Genomic DNA, 22,270 nt, shown 5'->3' on the forward strand with positions numbered 1-22,270 from the left:
CCACAGAGGAGTATATAGATTCGTATTTTGTGATGATACTTTTATTTAAAACATTTTGTTATGGCCCAGTCTAGGTTAGGCAGAGTAACCAGCTCAGGATTCAAAGGAATTGACCTTTAAAAATGAAGGAGCAAGGAATAACACCACAAACAAACAGGGTTGTTCAAAAGTTGTGGTATACTGTAACACACAATTATATACATACAACTATACAAAGAACCAAACACCAGACATAACTTCAGGGTGGGCGAAGGCCAAAAGAATAAACAAAATGATTATTTTGTTAGGTAGCTAGCTTACCTAAAAGGAAAATAAAGAAAATACAAATACTTCCCTAACTACCTAAGCCAAAAACAGAGACAAAAGGACCTTCACCCAAAAGAAATGGCAGCCACACCCCTACTGCCGGTGAACCAAGTGCAAAATATATACAGTGGTGAAGAGTATACACATAAACAGATGCAGGGTCAACCAAACTCAATGTCAAAAACCAGTCAAGAGTCAAAACCAGAACAGCAGCCAGAATACAGAATTTAATAGCCACAAGGACAAGCAACACAAACCAAACACTCTCCTAACAACTCACACCATTCTCACTCCTCTTCCTCTTTAAATATGTTCATCAATCAGTGATGTCATCCTGGGAGGCAGGAGCAAGGCAGGCTAGGGCAGGCTGGAAACTCTGGGAAGGAGTTCGGACCTGCACACAAAATATGGCACAGCACACACACAAAAAAAATCTTCCCATCCCAAAGATAGCAGGTTGTAACAATTTATTTAAATTTACTAAGGGATAGCTTAATGGTCATTCAGTGTAGCACTGTGTACTGGCTTTGTGCTTATAATATCTTTATAAGAACACTGAGCTTTACAGTTTCTAATCTTGATCATTAGCATATAGACAAAAAAAAATCTGATATTTAAAATATATTTAATTCATCTATAGAAGTCAGCCGTCAAACTGAAAACTATGCATGTTCCTTCATAGTACAGCACCGTTGCTCATGCATGTTCGACTCACCAGCACCCCCTGTCAATACAATAAATCATATTCATAAACTTTGCTTGTAATGGCCTGTAAATTTAAAATCGACCAAATGTATTTCACTAAAGGACATGCATGAAACAGAGTGTATAGTATTTATTGGATAATATTAAATATGGTGCCTTGCATATAACAAATGCAAAACCTATATATACATATACACATATGCAGTGGCGTCCAAAAGTCTGAGATCATTTTTAAATATCCCAGATTTTCAATATGATCTCAGACTTTTGGACACCATTGTGTATGTGTTTAAACTGGAAATAAACAATATGTTTTAGAATTTTGAAGAAAAAAAAAGAAAGCAAAGAAAGGAAAATGTTCAACGTCTCGAATATTCAGGATTTCAAGATTCTGCACGGTAACATTATGCACATTTGTGATTTTTACCATGTTAACTCATTTGAACCAAATGTCTGATTTACTCAATCTTATTCCGTCCATTAAAGCACGTGTTAATACAACACTCCGATGGTTCTGATCTAGCATGGATCGTCAGGTTTTAGACATTAAAGCAAACAGGGACATACCAAACACAAAGAAATTATGAAACTTATGTGGATATTTCTAAGATTCAACTCTTCAATCAAAGCTGTTGCTAATAATTTTATTTGCAACGTAAAAAGAAAATAATCAAAATCGAAGCATTTTCACTAGTGGTCGCAGACTTTTGGACCCCATAATGTAATTTATTGTTTGTACCAAGAAATGCATTAGATTTCCTTGCAAGAAATGATTATACTATGACTGATTATACTATTAATAATGATAATGATTATACTATTACTAATTGGCACTGCATTAAGATTTCAGATAATAAAACTAATTGTACATTGAAGCAATACTTTTTTCTGTATAAATAACCATTTCACAACAGCAAATAGAAACTAAAATCAGGTAAACCATGTGTTTACAGTAATGGAGATATCGATACTGGCAGACTGAGGGTATATACTGGTGCAAGAGCAGCAGCTTATCTTCACAGCTGAAATGTTGCAGGAGATCGTCAGTCAGCTGGACGGTTTAACAAGTGGAACATACCACTAAAAATGGAAAACATTATAATATAATCATTGCAAATGATCATTAGACATTTATGTGACAAATTAGTGCAGTATAACAGATACCTCCTCTGTCATTCCTGCTGTCTTCCTTCCCTCTATGTTGAATGGAGGCTTCAGATACCCTTTGAAATGCAATTTAACCAAGTCGTGGAATGTTGCCAGACAATCCTGGAGAAATGACACAGAAATGGCCAAACTTGCTGTACCGAAAAATCTGAAGCTTATTAAAAAAAATAATACAGATAGATATCAGCACTTTTCACTGCAGCTAGGAGGAATTTGCATCCTAGCCACGTATGTGTATCAGTTTTCTATCACAAAACATTAGGAGCAGTTCTTGTGTGGTGAAATACTGTAGCGTGACTAGTAATGGACTCGGTTACTAGAAATCCTGCTCAATATGATCAGTAAAATTATTAAATGTGCCAATATTTTAAACTTACTGAATGTCTGAATGCAGAGTTTGAGAGACGGCGTTAAAATGAGTCACGAATGGCATTCTCTCTGACGTGTATTGCACTAGATACAACGATACAAACTCTCAAACTTGGCAATGAAACCTACAAAATGTGGGATGATGGGTGATTTACTGAGCCACGATGTTACAGTCTGGTTGAATAGTGCAGTTAGTAGGAATGTAGTAAAGCCGGGCAGAACCAAACATGGGATAAGTGGCACTTATTTCTTACCCGTTCCTCCTTGGAGCAAATGTAAGTGAACCATCGGAGTCCTGCAGCCACATGTGTTATCTCATCAGCATAAATCACCTCCAGGATCTTTACTGAGCTTGTGTCTTCCTGTGCCGCAAAGCGGGACAGTGTCTGAGGGTGCACGTCTAAGCCCCTAAAAAAACCCACAAAAAACAGGGTCTTTACTGGATTGGAATTTTTCAGACATAGGTTTGAAGGTGCATTCTGTCATTTGTGAGTGTTTCTAGACTGTGAATATTCACAATATTCCTCATTTCAAAAGATACAAAAACTGATTAACAATACTGACATAGATTTGGATACGTTCTTGATTTCAAGCTTCTGCTTTTCAACCAGTACAGTATTGCTCAGCTTTGCTTCTTTTTAAGAAAACTCATGAGGCATGCATGATTTCAACAGATAGCTTGGGGTTGGACTAGAGTAAGGGGATTATAGTAAAGGGACTAGAGTAGGTTGTTGCAAGCAGCAGAGGGCTCTAAACATTACAAATAGCTCCTTTAAAATGATTCATTTTTTCATTTTTGACTATACTGTTAAGGTGTGAAAATTTTTGTGCAGTACCTAGCCTCATGGACCATGTGTACTATAGCCAGCCTAGACAGAAGATCATGTGATGTTTCTGCTGCTGATTGCCACAAACCTGTAAAGACAAAACAACATGGCTCCGCATTCACAACCCAGCTTCACTGAAACCATGCAGCAATATAAGACAAACAACATTCTCACCATTATGTACTGGAAGGGCACCAAAAGAGGAGCCAAGCTCCTTGATCCTTTGCTCTAATAATTCATAATGCTAAACAAAAATACAACAGGTTATACTACAATCAGTTAACAGAAAGATGATATAAACTGATACTGAAATCACGTTAAGAGACCAACCTTGGCTTCATCACTGGCTACTTTGACAAAGTCACTGAAGAACTCTTGTGGTAGTGAGTCTCCTGAGCTCAGCTTGACTGTAGAGAATCGAGCAATGATGTCCCATGAGAGGTCAATAGCCCACTGCTCTATATTAGCCAGAGAATGAAGCAAAGCAATTCTGCTTGCCTATAAAGAAGGAAATAAACTGGTAGTAAACATTCATCTAGATTTTCCGGAATGATTATCACAAGAAGGTGTTAAATTGAGTTGGACCGAAAATGCCAAAGCTACAGTTGCTATCAAAATTATTCAACCCCCATTGCAAATTAAGTTTATTGTCAAAATTTACAGACTTTCAACTATTTGCAATGAACAAATCAAACAAACACAATTGAGATAGTTCAACACAATGAATGCTTCAAGTGGTTTCCCCAAATTGAAATTCAAAACTGAAAATGCAACTTATAATGATCTCTCCAGGTTCAAAATGATTCAACCCCCTGAATAGAATCCCTCACAACAGCACAAATATGCAAAATAGGTGTTGTCTCAAGCACACCTGATGTAACTAATCGAGGGCTTCATTAGTTGTACTAGGTGTGCTTGAACTGGAACACATGAAATACCTGAACTGGTTAGGGGTAGAAAATGTATGAAATACCTGGACGGGGCAGAAAAAGGAAGCTATCAACGGCTGCAACTAGATTTCTGAGAAGGCAGGTTGTGAAAAACCCTCGAGTGACTGCAAAAGACCTGCAGCAAGACTCTGTGGCAACAGGTACTGAGGTTTCAGTGAGCTCAGTAAGGCATGTACTAAAAGGTCTCCATGCCAGAACTCCAAGATGTTCACCACTACTGACCCAAAAGCACCAGAAAAGCTGGTTCAAAATCATATAAATAAGCCACAGAAGTTTTGGGATGCTGTTCTGTGGAGCGATGAAACAAAACTGAAACTTTTCAGCACGATGGATCATCGGTATGTCTGGAGGAAGAAGAATGAAGAAAGAACACTCTGTCCACCAACCTGCAGCGTGTGGAAGATGGATTCATTGAAGCATCAGGAAATCCTAGGGAAAAACATCAGGCTGTCTGTAAGGAAACTGAAGCTTGGGCATCATAGGACCTTCCAACAGGACAATGATCCCAAGCATACCTCAAATTCCACTAAGGCTTGGTTGCAGAAGTTTTTTTGGAAGATTCTACAGTGAGGGAAAAAAGTATTTGATCTCCTGCTGATTTTGTACGTTTGCCCACTGACAAAGAAATGATCATTCTATAATTTTAATGGTAGATTTATTTGAACAGTGAGAGACAGAATAACAACAAACAAAATCTGAAAAACGCATGTCAAAAATGTTATAAATTGATCAAATACTTTTTTCCCTCACTGTACAGGGCCATCACAGTCACCTGACTTGAACCCCATAGAAAATCTCTGGTGGGATTTGAAGAAGGCGGTTGCAGCACACAAACCCAAGAATATTACTGAACTGGAGGCCATTGCTCATGAGGAATTAAGTTAAGATTCCTCAGAAACACTGCCAGAAGCTATGCATCTCGTTTGCCGCAGGTCATAACAGCAAAAGGGTGCGCTACTAAATAGTAAAGTTGCTTGCCATGAAGGGCTTGAATAATTTTGAAGCTGGAGAAGTCATTATAAGTTACATTTTCAGTTGAATTTGGGGAAGACATTCGTTGTATTGAACTATTTCAATTGCTTTTGTTTAATTTGTTCATTACAAACAGCTGAAAGTCTGTGCATTTTGACAATAAACCTAATTTGCAATGGTGGTTGAATAATTTTGATTGCAACTTTATATTTTACCTACTGGATGAAAATGTCACAGCATACAAAATGTTATTGTAAAATGACGAATAGTCTCATATTTCATGGAAAGCAATAAAAGCTTTCTGGTTTGTTTACTAATTCAACACCTCTGACTCCCCTCAGTGAGACTGTATGTACCTGTGTGCCTCCTTTGCCACGTTTGATTTTGCCTGGCTCCACCACAGTCAGACTATCTATTCTGCTAGGCTGAGCCGGTGGTGCACACTCACCAATCTCTGTTATTTCCCCAGTGTCCCACCAGCTCTGCACCTGCTTAGTCAAAGCCACCTAGGACACAAAAAGGCATTGCAGGAATAACAAAGGTTGCCTGAGAGACCTACAGTGAAGCAGATACTAAACAACACAGTGTTTACTTCTTATACCACAGCAAGTTGCAAAGGATTGTAAGCTTTAAAACAATTATTAATAAATGACACACTGTGTTTTTATCCTTTTATAGTTAGATTTAATCTCACTAGCCAATAACAGTAAATTGCTGTTAAGCTCTGCCCACATGTGAGATTTGTGCCAGAATGGTGAATGTAAACTTGGGCAACATAAACTGCAAATGAAGCTTAGAAACTGTTAACAAAGAACACTGTTTATTTGAAGACCGTGTTAAATTTTTGCCACCAAGTTCACTGTTTTCAGTTTCAGAGGGGTTTTCTTCTCTCATTGTATATTTTTGTTTGTTTCTTGAAAAGTTATGTTCAGTACATTTGACACAAATCTCATCTCATATTTCTGACCGATCATATTCAAGAATTCTACAGAGCTGCCTTATATAAGCATATTCATCAATCTACAGGAAAATCAAACAACAGTAATCATTCGTTATCATACAAAACTATTATTCACTATCTCTGAGATTTTCCAAAAGGACGAAAGCTAACCTTTTCAAGTGGGTCTGGAGTACAGAGGATTTTCGTGGCCCAGGAGCAGAGTGTGTTTTCTGATGATTCGAACTTTGTGTCCATGGGTAACAAGGCATCTAGGGAAGGTTTCCAAACAAAAGAGGATGTCCTTAAAATACACAGAGTTACGTGGCGTATTCTTCAACACTTTTATACAGCTTTTTACACACAGACTACTTAAATGAACTTTGTAGTTTTATAATGTCACCTGCCACCTGCCCTCTACCACATCTATCAGTGTAAAAGTGACCACCACAGGACCAGTGCTGAACAGATTTTATTTGGGTGGTAGTTTATTCTCAGCACAGACGTGGCACTGACATATTAACGTGTGTAGCTGTGGTAGTTCACAGCACTGCAAGGATTTTATACACCTTGATAGCACTGCTTGTTTAAGAACTGTTAACCAAACATATTCAGCCAACAGCAGTTCTATGGTCAGAAACTAACAGTGATAAAAGACTGTTGGATGAATAATGATAATCAAACAGTGCATGGAAAAATGGGCTACAGTGTCTAACTGTACACTGACAAGGTGGATGCGCCTAATATATTGACCAGTAAATGTACACCATACCAGCACCACCCAGACTGTCAGTATTAAATGAGATCAAACAATATATTAAAACATAGACAATCTATATACACCGATCAGCCATAACATTAAAACCACTGACAGGTGAAGTGAATAACATTGATTGTCTCGTTACAGTGGCACCTGTCACAGGGTGGGATATATTAGGCAGCAAGTGAACAGTCAGTTCTCAAATTTGATGTGTTGAAAGCAGGAAAAAATGGGCAAGCATAAGGTTCTGAGTGACTTTGACAAGGACCAAATTGTGATGGCTGGATGACTGGGTCAGAGCATCTCCAAAACAGCAGGTCTTGTGGGGTGTTCCCAGTATGCAGTGGTTAATACCTACCAAAAGTGCTCCAAGGAAGGACAACAGGTTAACCGGTGACAGGATGATGGGCACGTGAGCATCAGAACTGGAACATGGAGCAACTGAAGAATGGTCTGATGAATTACGTTTTCTTTTACATCATGTGTGGGGCTGGGCAGAGGAAGTGTGATGCTCTGGGTAATGTTCTGATGGGAAACCCTGGCATTCACGTGGATGTTACTTTGACAAGTACCACCTACCTAAACATTGTTGCAGACCAAGTACACCCCTTCATGGCAACAGTATTCCCTAATGATAGTGGCCTCTTTCAGCAGGATAATGCGCCATGACACACTGCAAATACTGTTCAGGAATGGTTTGAGGAACATGACAAATTGTTCACTGTGTTGACTTTGTCTCCAAATTCCCCAGATCTCAATCCAATCAAGCAAACTGTGGGATGTTCTGGACAAACAAGTCTGATCCATGAGAAGCCCCACCTCGCAACTTACAGGACTTAAAAGGTCTGCTACTAACGTTTTGGTGCCAGATACCACAGCACACCTTCAGAGGTCTTGTGGAGTCCATGCCTTGATGGGTCAGAGCAGTTTTGGCGGCACAAGGCGGACCTACACAATATTAGGCAGGTGGATTTAATGTTATGGCTGAGTGTACCAAGTACATGTTACTGACAACTGAGTGCATGAATCCCTGATTATTGATCGGTTCCAAAATGTGATCACTCACCTTGGATTGCCTTTTTTGTCACAGGGACTGGGTAAAGAGACAAGCTACTTTGAGTATTTATATACAGTTTTCCATCCACTACTCTCACCTCGTAGACTTGATTCTGTGAAAGAATTTGGCATAATGTCAGAACCAGTTCAGTCAGTACACTGACAGTTTCATTACTGCAACCTACCTGCAGTCCTGTGGAGGATGAACCTGTCTCCAGGCTAAAATCAAAATCGTGCCATGGGCATATTAGTGCCAGTTTGCCGTCTCCAAGGTCCTCGATGTCTCCTTGGTCAAGTGGACCCCCTGTCAATAAAGAGAAAACCTTCATCAGTAAAGAAATAAATCTGCACAACACCTGAAAGCAGTTTCTAGGAATGCACTATTTCCCCCATTCTCTCTTCCTGGACCAGTGTAAGTATTAATAACTATTGAAAAGTCTTCACCGCTTTCAGAATTTCACCACTCCTAACTGTCAAGGAAACACCTGGTGTGTATGAGTAGCAAAGAATGACCGGTATTTGCAATACACACTACTGCCATACAGTAGTCTTTCCCTTTCTTTTTTTGCCTCATACATATTTTGGACTCCTTGAATGCAATATGGAGCGCTCTGTGTTACAGCTTTTGAAAATGGTCAGAACACCAATTGACATGTCAACCAAAAGTGAGGATAGCTACCGATCGTCCTGTTCGGTCTTGGTGACTGTGCTTATTTTACATTATATTTCCCCTCATTATCATCATTACCCTACTCTGGCCATCACACAACACATTTTTTGCTATATTAGCTCTATGAGCTTGCACTTTGTAGTTGTACTCTCTGCATAATCTCCTGGTTTCTCACTCTGTGTTTTCTTCTCTGAACATTATACATCCACCGCCAGCTTGCCAACTAGCATACCTGTGGCTAAAATGCCACGTGTGATTAAGTGGGTTTGCCTAAAAATACCACACACTGTTCATTACTGCCTTGGGTCACACAGATTTGACCATAGATCATACTATTCATGCATGAGTGATTAGAAAAATATAACCATAGTGATGTCCAGCTGAGGTCTGAAGCTTGTGGAAGATGACGAAGGACATCAGATATGCTTACTGCGTGGTACTGACCATCTCAAGGACGTTGTGTCTGACTCGGACATCCCCTGCTCTGAATATGCAGTGATCACAGTATTCATCTGTCACATTTAGACCCTAGTTTAGAGACAAATTTGGCCCATGCCCTGCAGCCTAAACAGCTTGTAGAAGACCAAAAAGCAGTCAGGGTTACTCTCTAGACAAATGAATCACATGGCAACAGACATGACTCAGCAAAAATCAATTATTCTGGAGCTGGGACTATACTACTTTCCAAGTATTTCGTTTGTTCACACAAGTTTAGACGTTTGTACCGTTGGCTGCCACTAGAGGGCGACAGACACACTTTATTCCACCTCAACCGCTATCCACCTCGTACATGGAACAATTAGGAAAATAATGGAGAGTTTAGCAGTCATAAATAATATTCTCTGCAAATTAGTATTTACACAATTAAAGTTAAATAATCTATAATGTAAGGGTTTTTTAAATAGAATAAATGAGGTACTGCAGATTCATTATTTTGTGGTGTTGTTGGATGATCCTTATGCAAGAAATTGAAACATGACATGAAGTGGAGTTCCTTTTACCACCCTGAAGTTGTTTATTTTCCTATAACAGCACATCCCATAGGGTTTACTGCTGCCTCACACCCCCAGGGTTGGGGGTTCGATCGCACCATGGCCCTGTGTATGTGGAGTTTGCATGTTCTCCCCGTGCTGCGGGGGTTCCCTCCTGGTACTCTGGTTTCTTCCCCAGTCCAAAGACATGCATGGTAGGCTCATTGGTAGGTCCAAAGTGTCCGTAGTGTATAAATGTGTGTGTGAATGTGTATGTGATTGTGCCCTGCGATGGATTGTCACCCTGTCCAAGGTGTACCCTGCCTTGTGCACCATGCTCCCCGAGATAGGCTCCAGGTTCCCCGTAACCCTTTAGGAAAAGCGGTATAGAAGACGGATGGATGGATGGATTAACTGGGAGATAGAGAGACAACGATGGAATGTAAATGATAACAAGAACTAACTTGTCTCAGACGGTCCACAACACTAAATGTAACCGTAAACAGTTAAAAAGCACAATGTGCAATCCATCCAAATTTCCATATCGCGTATTTTACACAGGGCCACAGGGAAGCCTGGCATCTATCGCAGGGAGTTCAGGGTACAAGGCAGGGGGGACAACCAGGGGTTAAACTGGGCCGGGCCATCCTTCTTTCAGTTAATAATATATATTTTTTTTTAATGTAGCTTGTCACGAAGAAAACTTTACCATATCAACAATTCTATGTTTATCTTTGTTAAATGACATGTTTTAAAATCTGTTTATTATTAGGTCTGGATTGTGTAAGCGTCTTACCTACAAGTCCCTGTGAATTAGCTGTTGCTTAGAAACGATAACGAGCGCATTAATACAACCCTTTCAGCCGGAACTATTTTTCATAGCGGCTGTTATAGATATGAATCAACACCTTCTGACCAATCAGAATCAAGAATTGACCAGAATGCGTTATGATGTTATTTGTCTCAGACTGTTGAGTTTGTGAAATGGTGGCAGTTAAAGTCATCTTAGAAGTCTCTTTCTAATTCTGTTTTTTCTCTCTGTTGATGCTGGTGTTTGTGAAAACACACCTTCATGTGGGCAGGATGAATCCATCGCCCAAAACCGTCCATCTTCTGTTCGCACAACAACGATATGCTCTCCATCCTCAGAGTACAACCTTAAACAGATTGGAGAGGATTCAGAGACACCGTGATATTTACATAATAAAAAGAATAAGGTGTTGTTTATTCATTCATTCATTCATTTAGTATTTGACGTAGTTCCTACTTGGTGCATGCTGATTTGAACTTGGCTGCTTCTCCCACACACTGCCAGCTCCCGGCTTTCACAACATCCCTGAGAGCCTCGACTAAATCCTGCTCAAAATGCTCCATGAATAATTCCCGACTTTACCGAAAGTAACCTTAACACTACAAAATCCATTTATTTACATGCAACTTCGCTTAGACAAGATTTACATCCGGGTTATTCTACCCTCTGTCTAGCTTTACTTCACAATAGAGCTGTACAACTGTTTTCACAAGCTTATTTCGGAGCTTATTTCGCCATGTTCTATTAATAGATAATAATATTGCTGAATATAGTACTATAATGGAACTAATTACTATGCTAAAATACTCTATAGTAGCTATGGCAATCTGTGGTTTCGTGATAATTTGCCAAACTAACTGCGTTTCTTACCTTTATTATTGTGAAATGTACTCCAGCCACTAGAGGGCGGTGTAACGGTTATGTAAAAAAAAACAAAACAAAAAACGCTAGCGTGACCTGGTTGTATTTACAGACTGCAGTATACACTGGTCCACTGTTATCATTTGTGTTAGCACTATCTAAATATCTGCATGTTTATTACATGGATTTGAATTAGATTATTTCTAATTCGTCTCATAATTTAACGCCGCTGCAGCTTTAAGACCATGCCTATTGCTTGCTCAGCCCTCGGGTGCACAAACCGATTCGTGAAAGGCTCCGAGATACGATTTTACAGGTAATATTCCGTTCAGAAACGTAATTTTTAGCGAATAAACTCGTTTATGTGTGATATTTTGCACAAGGTTGTGTTCTAGAGAAGGTGTAAGTACAAGTTGAACGTTTATGGAACTATTCATGAAGTCGCTGCAGGTTGAACTCCAAATAGATCCAATTTGTATATATAGTGCATTACAAAGGGTTCACGCGCCATTCATTCGTGCCCTAGGTAGTGCACTGATCTAGGGAACAAGTTGCGTTTTGGGATTCAGCCTTGAGTTTGTCGCTGCCAGATGTGTTTTAGGTAAACTTCATAATGCAGGGACTGAACTGACACAGTGAAATGTAGGCCAGTTTCAACAAGACAATATATAATAGAATAAACATTCTAATATTTGTTATGTTTAATTTCGTTGGCATTTTGTTTACATTTTCGAGACATGTCACATTGTGTGCTAAATACTCAACATTAGGGATGCACCGAATATTCGGCAACCGAAATTATAAGTGAAAAGGCCGAATAAATTTGACCGAACAATGACCTGTTTGATGACGCGACCAAATAGCCTAGCAAACAGAGTGAGACACACGAAGCTTTAATTGCAGCAAACATGTCGGCAGTGTGGAAGCATTTTAAAGTGTCAGAGAAAGATGGAAGAATGGCCGTTTGCAGACAGTGTTCTGCTGAACTGTCTAGAGGGGGTACTTCTGGAAAAACGTACAGCACTACAAGCTTAATTTATCATTTAAAATCAAGGCACCCGGAACAGTATGCAGAATACGAGAAAGATACAGGGGCAGCAGCAGCAGCGAAAAGAAAAGTTCCTCCCAGTACACCCACTCCATCTGTGGCTGACTTCTTAGAAAAGGCAAAAAAGTTTGCCAACGACAGTGCCAAAACTAAAGGCATTACTAAAAAGATTATGGAATTCATCGCCTTGGATGATCAAGCATTCTCGGTTGTAGAGGACGTTGGATTTCGCAGGCTTATAGACTATATCGAGCCCCGTTACATCATGCCTAGTAGACGGTATTTCACAGACGTGTGCTTACCTGAGATGTATAATGTCATTTCAACTCATGTCCACGAGCTCTTGGCTACAGATATTGCAGCCCTCAGCTTCACGACAGATATATGGAGCTCAGATGTAAGCCCCACCAGTGTGCTGAGTTTAACCGCACAGTGGATTGACACAGATTTCAAGCTACAAAAGGTTGTGCTTCACTCACAAGAGTTAAGGGGGTCCCATACAGCTACAGCCATCTCCGAGGCATTCGCTAACATGTTTGACACTTGGCGTATCGACCGATCTAAAGTGCATGTGGTAGTCAGTGACAACGCAAGAAATATGGCCGAAGCCATGGGAGACAGCGATCTGAAAGGCATTCAGTGCATGGCACACACAATTCAGCTAGCAGTCAACGAGGGAGTGATGAGTCAGCGCAGTATAGCGGATGTGATAGCTATAGGCAGGAAAATAGTTGGCCACTTTAACCATTCTCCGCTTGCCTATGCGCGCCTACAATCTATCCAAGAGCAGTTTGCGTTGCCAACAAAACGTCTCCAACAAGATGTAAGCACAAGGTGGAACAGTACATATTATATGCTGGAAAGCCTTTTTGCACAAAAGCGAATACTGGCTGCATACACAGCAGATTATGATCTGCCCGCGACATTCACCGCACACCAGTGGGTGGTAATCGAGAATGTTCTCTCTCTTCTTGCCCCCTTTGAGCAACTAACAAAAGAGATAAGCTCATCTGAGGCATCTGTGGCAGATGTTATCCCCTTCCTTGCAGCACTAAAGCGTCTTCTAAACAAAGAGGCTGAAAAAGACAACGGAGTGAAAACAACTAAAAGTACACTCTTGGAGGCTGTCCACACCCGATTTATTCAGGCGGCCTCTGAACCCTTGTACTGCATCGCGACTGTACTTGATCCACGATATAAAGAGCATTACTTGGATGTGGGGACAAAACAGCACACACGAGAAATTATCCAGGCCGAGTTGGATTCGGGAAAGCCACTTGGTGATGGTCAGGGGATGCACTGCGCAGGAGATGGGGGGGACAGCGCAGAGAGAAAAAGGTCCCGCACAGATGAGCCGCGTACAGCCTCGCTGTCTGACATGTTTGATGAAATCCTCCGAGAGAATAACCCAAATGCAAGACAGAGGACAAGCTCAACCACTCAACAGTTAGATGGTTATCTCTCAGAAGTCCCCATCCCCAGGAGCAATAACCCTCTCGAATATTGGAGGACCAATCAAGGTCGCTTTCCCGACCTGGCACAGATGGCACGCAGGTATAGGCTAGGCCTATTCGTAAAAAACTTTATTTAGGCTATATTTTGGTAACACTTTATAAGAAGTTTCAATTTGTTAACTATAGTTAACTAAAGCAGTTATGAACTAACAATAAAAAATTCGTCTAAAGCATTTACTAATCTTAATGTTAATTTCAATATTTACTAATACAGTATTAAAATCAAAAGTTTTCTTAACATTAGTTAATGCACTTCCACTAACATGAACTAACAGTGAACAATTATATTTTTATCAACTTACTTTAACAAAGATTAATCAGGCCTACTGTAACAAATGTATTGCTCAATGACTACGTTTACATGGACAGCAGTAATCTAATTATTGGCCTTATCCTGATTAAGACAATAATATGATTAAGGTGTTTACATGAGTCGCTTTTAGAATACTCCTGTCATGTTCCCGTTTTACATGTTATAGAACATAATTAGATTAACAGCCCACGTCACTGCGCCACGCCGTCCAACGTTCCCGCCAGAATTTCACGTATCAACATACAGTTCGTCTTCGTTATGGTACCGTATACAGTTTTGGGTGTTTTTATTGAATTTTTTTTTACGGATGCTTTAAGTTCAGTTAATTATTTGTCATGCTGTACGTGCTAATAGATAACTGCTTGAAGCAGTGGGCTGCGTCTCAAACTACGTACTTACCGTCTATATAGTAGCCGAGATACATGTATTTTACAGACCTATAGTAGGCAAGTATGTGGTTTGGGACGCAGCCGAACTCTCTTGTTCGCCGAAAAATGTTGAGAACTGCCGTGTGTGATCGTGTCTTGTCGCAAAATGCAGTGAAAACTCTCGCACGATGTTCATACACGTCCATAATGCGACTAAAACAGGAGTACTCTACCTGTCTTAATTCGATTAGAGCTTAATTCGAGTATGACCTTAATTAGATTAAGGTAAGTAAAAATTGCTGTTTACATGGTAGTTTCTTAATCAAAGTATGGTCTTAATCGGGTTAAGAGTGGATTATTGTTGTTCATGTAAACGCAGCTATTGTTAATGTTAGTTAGCCTAATGAATTCAATTAAATTATTAAATTATATACTACCCCGGATAGGAGAAATAGGCCTCCTATTTTCTGCTTGGTTGGCAGGTGTCATTAATTCTGTATAACGGGACACCTATGAAGTAGATCCAGTAAAAAAAGTATATTTCTTATTATAGCTTATTTTATAGCTCATTGTGGAAAAAATAGTAGCCTAGGCCTGCACCGGTTTTTAACCATTTCATTATCTCTGAAGCACAATTGTTCTGAAATGAGCAACTATCAAAAAAAAGGCAATATTTAAATATTTAACGATTCCGTTCGTATAGGTACTTGTCTGCTCCATGCACGAGCACTGACAGCGAGAGACTGTTTAGTGCTGCATCTCATATCATCGATGAGAAGAGGACCCGACTTGAATGTGGGAAAGCAGAGAAGCTACTTTTCATAAAGAAGAACCTGCCACTTTTCCTAAATAAGTAGGCATATGTCTAGGACAATTATTCATTTGTTGTGGGTCCATCCACTTTTTTGCACTCTTGTCAATGCAATTTTTAATGCACTTTTTTGTTGTAGGCTACAGAGTGTTACATTCTTTCAGCAGTCAGTTATAGGCCTAACATAGCCTATTCAAGGGGGGCTCAAAGATGACCACAAAAATATTTTTATTTTACTAATTTTTTTTATTTAAAGTTATATTGTGCCTTGTTGGTAGCCTACGCCTGCTGGAATGAAAAATGTTCAGTGTTAAATAAATATTTTGAAATTTTAGTTTTTGTAATTTATTTTTTTCTTTGAAAAGTAAGACAAAATAGTAAAAAGCACATTTTGACAATTTAATTTATGCAATGGTGAAAAAAATGGCAAAATAAATGGAAAAAACATGAAAAAACGTGTTCGGTATTCGCCTTCGGCCAAGTTTTTCCATTATTTTCGGCTTCGGCCAAGAATTTTCATTTCGGTGCATCCCTACTCTAAATTTTAACAAGTCAAGTTCAGCATCATTTGAAATCCTAATTGAAATATTTATGCATAATATACATTTTAGGTATACACTAAAACAATAAAATATACACTCATTAACCACTTTATTAGGAACATCTACATTGTAGCGACACTTGTTGACCATTTCATGATGTAAACCTAGCACCTGGGTGGATTTAGGAAGTATAATAACAATAAACGAGAGGTTTCCTCTGGGTCGTCTGGTTTCATAAACTCATTAAAATCTTTTTAAACTTGTAGCTGTGATGAAACTGTATATCTATATGTCCTTCTTGACAGATTCCCCATCAGCAAGCCTCAGTTAGCAGAGCAGTGGGTGCGAAGCCTCGGGCGAAAAAACTTTGTCCCAACCACCAACTCATGTCTGTGTTCAGATCACTTCCTTCCTGACTGCTTCCGCGATTACAATGGCAAACAGTTCCTGAGGGAGGATGCTGTCCCTACCATTTTCTCACACTCTGCCAAGGAGGGGGCAGACGGCACAAAGGTATGTGTGTGGTTGTATGGACTAAAGTTAAAACATAGTGATGTATATGGAATGGTCTAGAGGTCGACCGATAGTGGATTTTACTGGCACTGATCACTAAGTTGGGCGGTACCTATCGATAACCGATTAATTGAGCGATAGTTTTTAAAACTGAGACTGAATGAAAACATAACACTCAAAGTATAATATTGCTGAACCTTATTACAAAAATGAACTTGGAAATGTTCTGTACTTTTTTAAAAATCAAATAGATATTAATATATAATAACTGTGTATATATATATATATATATATATATATATATATATATATATATAACCTGAACCAAAAAGTAACACTCCAAATAATGAATGAAAATAGTCATACAAAATGAATCAAAAATCAATTCACATAGCACAACAGAATTAGTCAGTGAGGCCGCTCTCGTACCGTATGATGAAAGCGGACCCTTCTCAGCCGCAACCAGGACAAACTATTGGTGTGGATTTTTGCCAATAAACGATAGTTCCAGTAATCGATTATCAGTGCCAATTAATTGGCAAAACCGATCAATCAGTCGACTTCTAGAATGGTCTATAGCGCACAGCATGTTGTTAAGTGGAAAATGGCTTTCATGCATTCAGTTTCATGAAGGCTGCCAATATTTCTGGAAGGCACTATAGCTATTAGTTGGGATGGCTGAGGAATTTATTAAAAGAGCTTGTTGAATAAGGAAATATTCAAATAGTGAAACCAGTGCAGGTAACACACAGTCCAAGCATTTCTCATATTTAGGATTGTCATTCATTTGATTATCAAATATTTTTGAATGCAAACCAAAATAAATTCCAAAAACTACAAACTCTGTCATGTCTGTTTGGCTTCAGAAATAAAAGCCCAAAATCATTTGAGCATGGGTGCCTGCATGTACAGCTGGGCAATATGTCAGTGTAATAATGTTCATATTGGGATAAATGAGTTAATGTTAGTACACTTTTCTGAGATATAAAGAAGCAATGACAAACTTTGAAGTTAGAATTTTGTACTGAACCTTTAAATCTGTAAAATGTGTTTTAGAAACTAATTTTTAGATGCACACTACTGGTCAAAAGTTTAGACACGCTCATTCTTTATTTTTATTTTTCTTCCACATTTTTGAAATAATAATAAAGTCATCAAAACTCTGAAATAACACAAATGGAACTATGGGAATAACGTTGTGATAAAAAAAAAAAAAATCCAAAATAAATCTAAATAATTTAATATTTTAGCATCTTCAAAGTAGGCGCCCTTTTTACCTAGAATTTCCAGAAATGCATTTTTGGCATTTTTTCAACTGATTTCTTGAGGAATTTCCCCTGAGATGCTTTTTAAACAGTATTAAAGGAGTTCCCACCTACACTGGATATTTCACTCTGAGTCATCCAGTGAAGTAAAGGGTCAAGTTTGAGGATTATGCTGTAAACTGTATACAATTGATTTAACAAGGCACTTATTCCAGATCGAATTACGGAAGAACCGTGGGGGATTGGGGACGAAAGAGGAATCTCGTTCTGGTTCAATTTCTGATGGAGGCAAACAGCAGTTCCCAAAGGAGAGGAGACAAACCACAAGAGACACTGGCCAAAAGGTAACGCGTGGAAACTGGAGCATGGTTGCTTACATGTTTAGTACTGTTGTTCTCTTTACATGGTTATTTACACATTTGGGTGGGGGGGATGATGCAATTATTACCAAGGGAATTTATTTTCCTTTTCTCTAAATAATAATGATGCAATACCAGTGTGTTGAACTTATCTGCTGAACTTATATATATGAACAAATTGAGGGATATATATCCTCTAGCTCCTTGGAGAACACAAGATGCTTCAGTCATGGCAGAGCTTGTGCACAGATATTTTGTGATATTATATAAAAGTTTGTAATAATCTTACTCTCTCATATAGCTTTATTAAACTCAGACTGGTTAAAATGCCATTTTCCAGAACACTCAAGCTAGGAATAGTCAGTGTTAATGCATATCAGGACAGTTGGAGCCATTCGTATTTTTTGTTTTGTTGACTGATGCTCAAAACCGTTGCTATAGGATGTCGAAAGCATTTGTATGTAAACTGATAGTGTAATGACACCCAAAAGCACCACCAGATGTTTTCTATTACAGTAGCATATGGTATTTGGGACACAGCCCATGGCTCAGGTGGAACAGATAAATGGAGACAGTGTTTGAAAAACATTACCGTGTGATTGTAATGGAAAAACAAGTTGGATTCTGATATTTCAAGTATGTGTTTTTTTTGTGTTTGTTTTTACAGGGAAAATCAGGAAATGATGCATACAAGAGACGTGGAGGGGCGAAGGTCTCATCCAGCGACAGGTATCAGATTTGAATTTGGTTTCCGAGTAAGAAAAATTGACACATGGAGACATTTGGGAACTGCTGTTCTGTACTGGAAAATCTTTGACCTATTTATTTATTAGTATTTTTACGAGTTGAAGATTTCTGAAGTTGTGTAATAATATGTTCATGATGAGACATGATGCCAAACTTCTGGGTTTACTTCCTTTCTCCAATTCAGGCAGGTCATGACGGCTAAGAGCAAAGTGTACGACAGCCGAGGTCTGCTGATCTCCTGTGGGAGAGACCTGTGCGACTGCTTGGATGTGGACTGCATGGGCTGCTTCTACCCCTGTCCCGAATGCAGCTCTCGCAAGTGTGGCGTCGAGTGCCGCTGTGACAGGAAGTGGCTTTATGAGCAGGTGGAAGTGGAGGGGGGCGAGATCATCCGGAACAAGTTTGCAAGCTAACTGGCGAGGAAAGAAAATTGAGATGGTGTTGGGGGTTCAATGCGTGGAAGAGTTGGCTAGTGGTGTAAATGTTAAGGTCTCATTTTTGTACTAGCTTTCATCTGGTCAACATAAAATAAATGAAACGGTGATCCAGAGACCTTGCTGGCCTTTGGGTTTGTAGTTTGGACACGAGTAGAGTTTTCTATGCTCAACGAATATTCTAAAGACAATTCTAATGAAAAAACTCGAATGCTCTGTAGATATGAATTGAACACTGTGATTCCATTGGGAGTTTTTCTTTTTTTTTAATTCCAGGGCTACGTTACTTTCTGTAGACTGATTTCCTTTGCATGATGCCTCACCAGGCTCACTTTCATATTCAGATTGAAGAGATTTGATAGGCTGACAGTTGGTCATTTTTAAAAACACAAGCTCATTCCTTACATCGTAAATTCTGTTGTAAAACTGATCTGAATGATTTTCTACATTAATAAACATTAACAATCTATGAACTTCATGAATAAACTGTTGGTAAGTCACCACATATATGAAGTGATCTTATGTCTTTGTCATGCTGAACTTCATGGTTTGTTCATGTTAAATATTGTGTTAAACAATGTCCATTTAGGGAACCTTGAGGGATAGTGTTCCTGCTGTTCTACTAAAGGAATACTCCAACATTTTTCAAAGTTATCTGTATCTACTGCATGTGTAGAGTATGTGAGATTATCATGGACAAGAATCTCAACACATTTTCCTGTGAAAAGAAAGAAGGAAACTCCTGATTACTCAAAATGTAGGCCTGTTGTTAGGGTGTCAATAGACGTTTTCATGCAAAACCTGTACTTTTTGTAATGCTCAAAATCTGTATAATTTGTCCTTTATAAGGCAGCACTACTCCTTTAGAAGGATGAATATGTCAGCATAAACAAACATAACCTTCAGGAAAGTGCAGGGCACTTCTTATTGCTGTTTTTCCACCAGATTTCAGTTGGAGAAATCTAAGAACAGCTTTTGTAAGACTTTCTCTTGTGTCTGTCTTATATTAAAACTTATACAATGTCTAATACCGGCGTTCATTCTTATATAAACTTCTTTAAAAATTATTATTAATATTATTTTTAAATCTCATTAGATGGAAACATGTCAATTGTCTGTGGAAATCACATCCACTACAGATGTAAAAAATTTTATTTTTATTTTTTTCCGGAATATTCCTTTAACAGCTTATATTATTAATTGGATTTTTCTTCTAAGCTGTTTGATGATTAAAGGTTTGTTTTTGTTTTTATTTGTGTTACCACTTTGTGTCTCTAATTGGTTTATATTGACGCCGTTCATGCATAATCACAGACGCAGTTAGAATTTCACGTTGATTCATCATCTAGTTGATTAGTTGTGAATTCGAGCAAAGCAAGCTTGGATCATGGGTTCTGCTCTTTGGAGTAAATGCAGAGTATCTGTAGAGAGAAGAATTTCATAATTGGTCTCTGAAGAATAATTATAAACTGTGGTAACACTTGTGCATATATCTCTCATCCAGCACAAAATAATGTGTGTGTGTGTGAGAGAGAGAGAGAGAGAGAGAGAGAGAGAGTGTGTGCACGCTAGCATGTGTGTAGAGTCTGGAAGCAGCTGCTGTGTTACAGAAACAAATAGAAGATGCTAATGCTGCATGTGAGCTGTTTTAATGAAGCAGTGTTTACATGCTCAGGTGATGCTGAACAACAGCACATCATGCCCTTCATGATATTCAGGGTCACACAGACAAACAGAACAGACCTGTATCTCATTTGTAGTATAAGGTATCAAACTGTGGTGGTGGTGGAGTTTTTTTATTTATTTATTATTTATTTCATATTTGTAAATTTGTGTGTGAGTGATTACGGTCAGATAGGATAATTAACGTGAAGGAAGGATGAAACTTCTTGGTACAAAATATTCCTAAAATGATCTTAAGATGCTGAAAGTGATCCAGATTGCTGCGAGGGCTTTGGGCTGTTGGCTGAGCTGATGCGACTTGGTTCAGTAGTAGGCGTGTGTGTGGCAGCTACTCGGCTGCATGCTGAAAGCGCCACAGTCTGTGATCTCTGTGTTACACTGGCTGCACTCACAGCTCAGAGCCACGGGGTAGGTGAAGGATGAATCAACCCCCAGAGGACAGCCCGGCAGCTGGATGGTCTCATACGTCCAGTCCCTGAAATTACAGGTGTTCTGGAAGTACGGTGCCACTGGGCTGCGGTATGCTCTCTCCTGGAAATATTCATAATAATGGCTTTTCATAATGATGTTATTGTACCGAAGAAAAACATTAGCTATATTATAATATCTTTATAACATTTAGCTGTTATATAATGTCTTCTATAAAATACAATAAAATCAGAATTTATGAAACATAATAGCAAGATCCTTAACAGTTATTGCTTTGTTTTTAGTTACTTAAAACAGCATTTTTAACATACATTTTTTTACACACTGTAAACCCGGATTCATTTAACTCAAAAAATTTGAGGAAACTAATTACCTCAAAATTTTTAAGTTGATAAATCAATTTCTTTAAGCCAAATACACTTAAATATAACAAATTTAACTCAAACTTTGTAATTTAAAATAAATTGTTGTTGTATGTAATTGTATTTATCAACTTGAAAATTTTGAGGTAATTATTTTCCTCAATTTTTTTAAATTAAATGAACTAATAAGGTTTTACAGTGCAGTTAAATACAAAACCTCTGTTATTCTAATTTATGCGCAAAACAGAATTCCGTGGCCATTTAATATATAGTGTTTCTTTTTTAAAAAAAAAAAAGATGGACTCAGCAATTATGCTGAAATCTGTGGTGATGTCTGGACTGTACCTGGGTCTGGCAGAGGCCAGCGCAGGCCGTGGTGTTGACAGTGATGCAGCTGCCACACTCGTCGCTCTCCACGGTGATGGAGATGTTGGTAAGACAACAGCGTGCCTTGCATTCTGACCCCGCCCACACCAGCATCGGCAACAGCAACACCATGGTGACTCCACGCATCATCACC

The 22,270-nt window shown here is 38.8% G+C and overlaps 3 protein-coding genes across 3 annotated transcripts; 1 reads left to right on the forward strand and 2 right to left on the reverse strand.

Moving 5' to 3' along the window:
* Positions 1-219: 219 nt before the first annotated feature.
* Positions 220-11,394, reverse strand: si:ch73-314g15.3 (Rieske and Ferritin_like domain-containing protein). Its single transcript, XM_017458737.3, has 12 exons — positions 10,958-11,394; positions 10,759-10,847; positions 8,235-8,353; positions 8,060-8,162; positions 6,408-6,505; positions 5,653-5,802; positions 3,705-3,872; positions 3,549-3,618; positions 3,384-3,462; positions 2,802-2,955; positions 2,176-2,280; positions 220-2,091 (listed from the first exon to the last, which is right to left on the reverse strand). The coding sequence occupies exons 1-12, from the start codon at positions 11,062-11,064 to the stop codon at positions 2,059-2,061; spliced, it is 1,275 nt and encodes a 424-aa protein (XP_017314226.1). The 5' UTR covers positions 11,065-11,394; the 3' UTR covers positions 220-2,058.
* A 293-nt stretch (positions 11,395-11,687) lies between these two features.
* On the forward strand, positions 11,688-19,781 carry arl14ep (ADP-ribosylation factor-like 14 effector protein). The gene is made up of 6 exons (XM_017458734.3): positions 11,688-13,964; positions 15,309-15,458; positions 16,264-16,471; positions 17,952-18,080; positions 18,763-18,824; positions 19,027-19,781. The coding sequence occupies exons 1-6, from the start codon at positions 12,271-12,273 to the stop codon at positions 19,253-19,255; spliced, it is 2,472 nt and encodes an 823-aa protein (XP_017314223.1). The 5' UTR covers positions 11,688-12,270; the 3' UTR covers positions 19,256-19,781.
* Positions 19,782-20,903: 1,122 nt separating this feature from the next.
* On the reverse strand, positions 20,904-22,270 carry fshb (follicle stimulating hormone subunit beta; the record flags this gene model as incomplete). Its single annotated transcript, NM_001200079.1, is given in 2 exon segments — positions 20,904-21,490; positions 22,096-22,270. Coding segments are annotated over 2 exon segments (399 nt in total). The 3' UTR covers positions 20,904-21,262.

This window comes from Ictalurus punctatus, chromosome 27, assembly GCF_001660625.3.
Source record: "Ictalurus punctatus breed USDA103 chromosome 27, Coco_2.0, whole genome shotgun sequence".
NCBI lineage: Eukaryota > Metazoa > Chordata > Actinopteri > Siluriformes > Ictaluridae > Ictalurus > Ictalurus punctatus.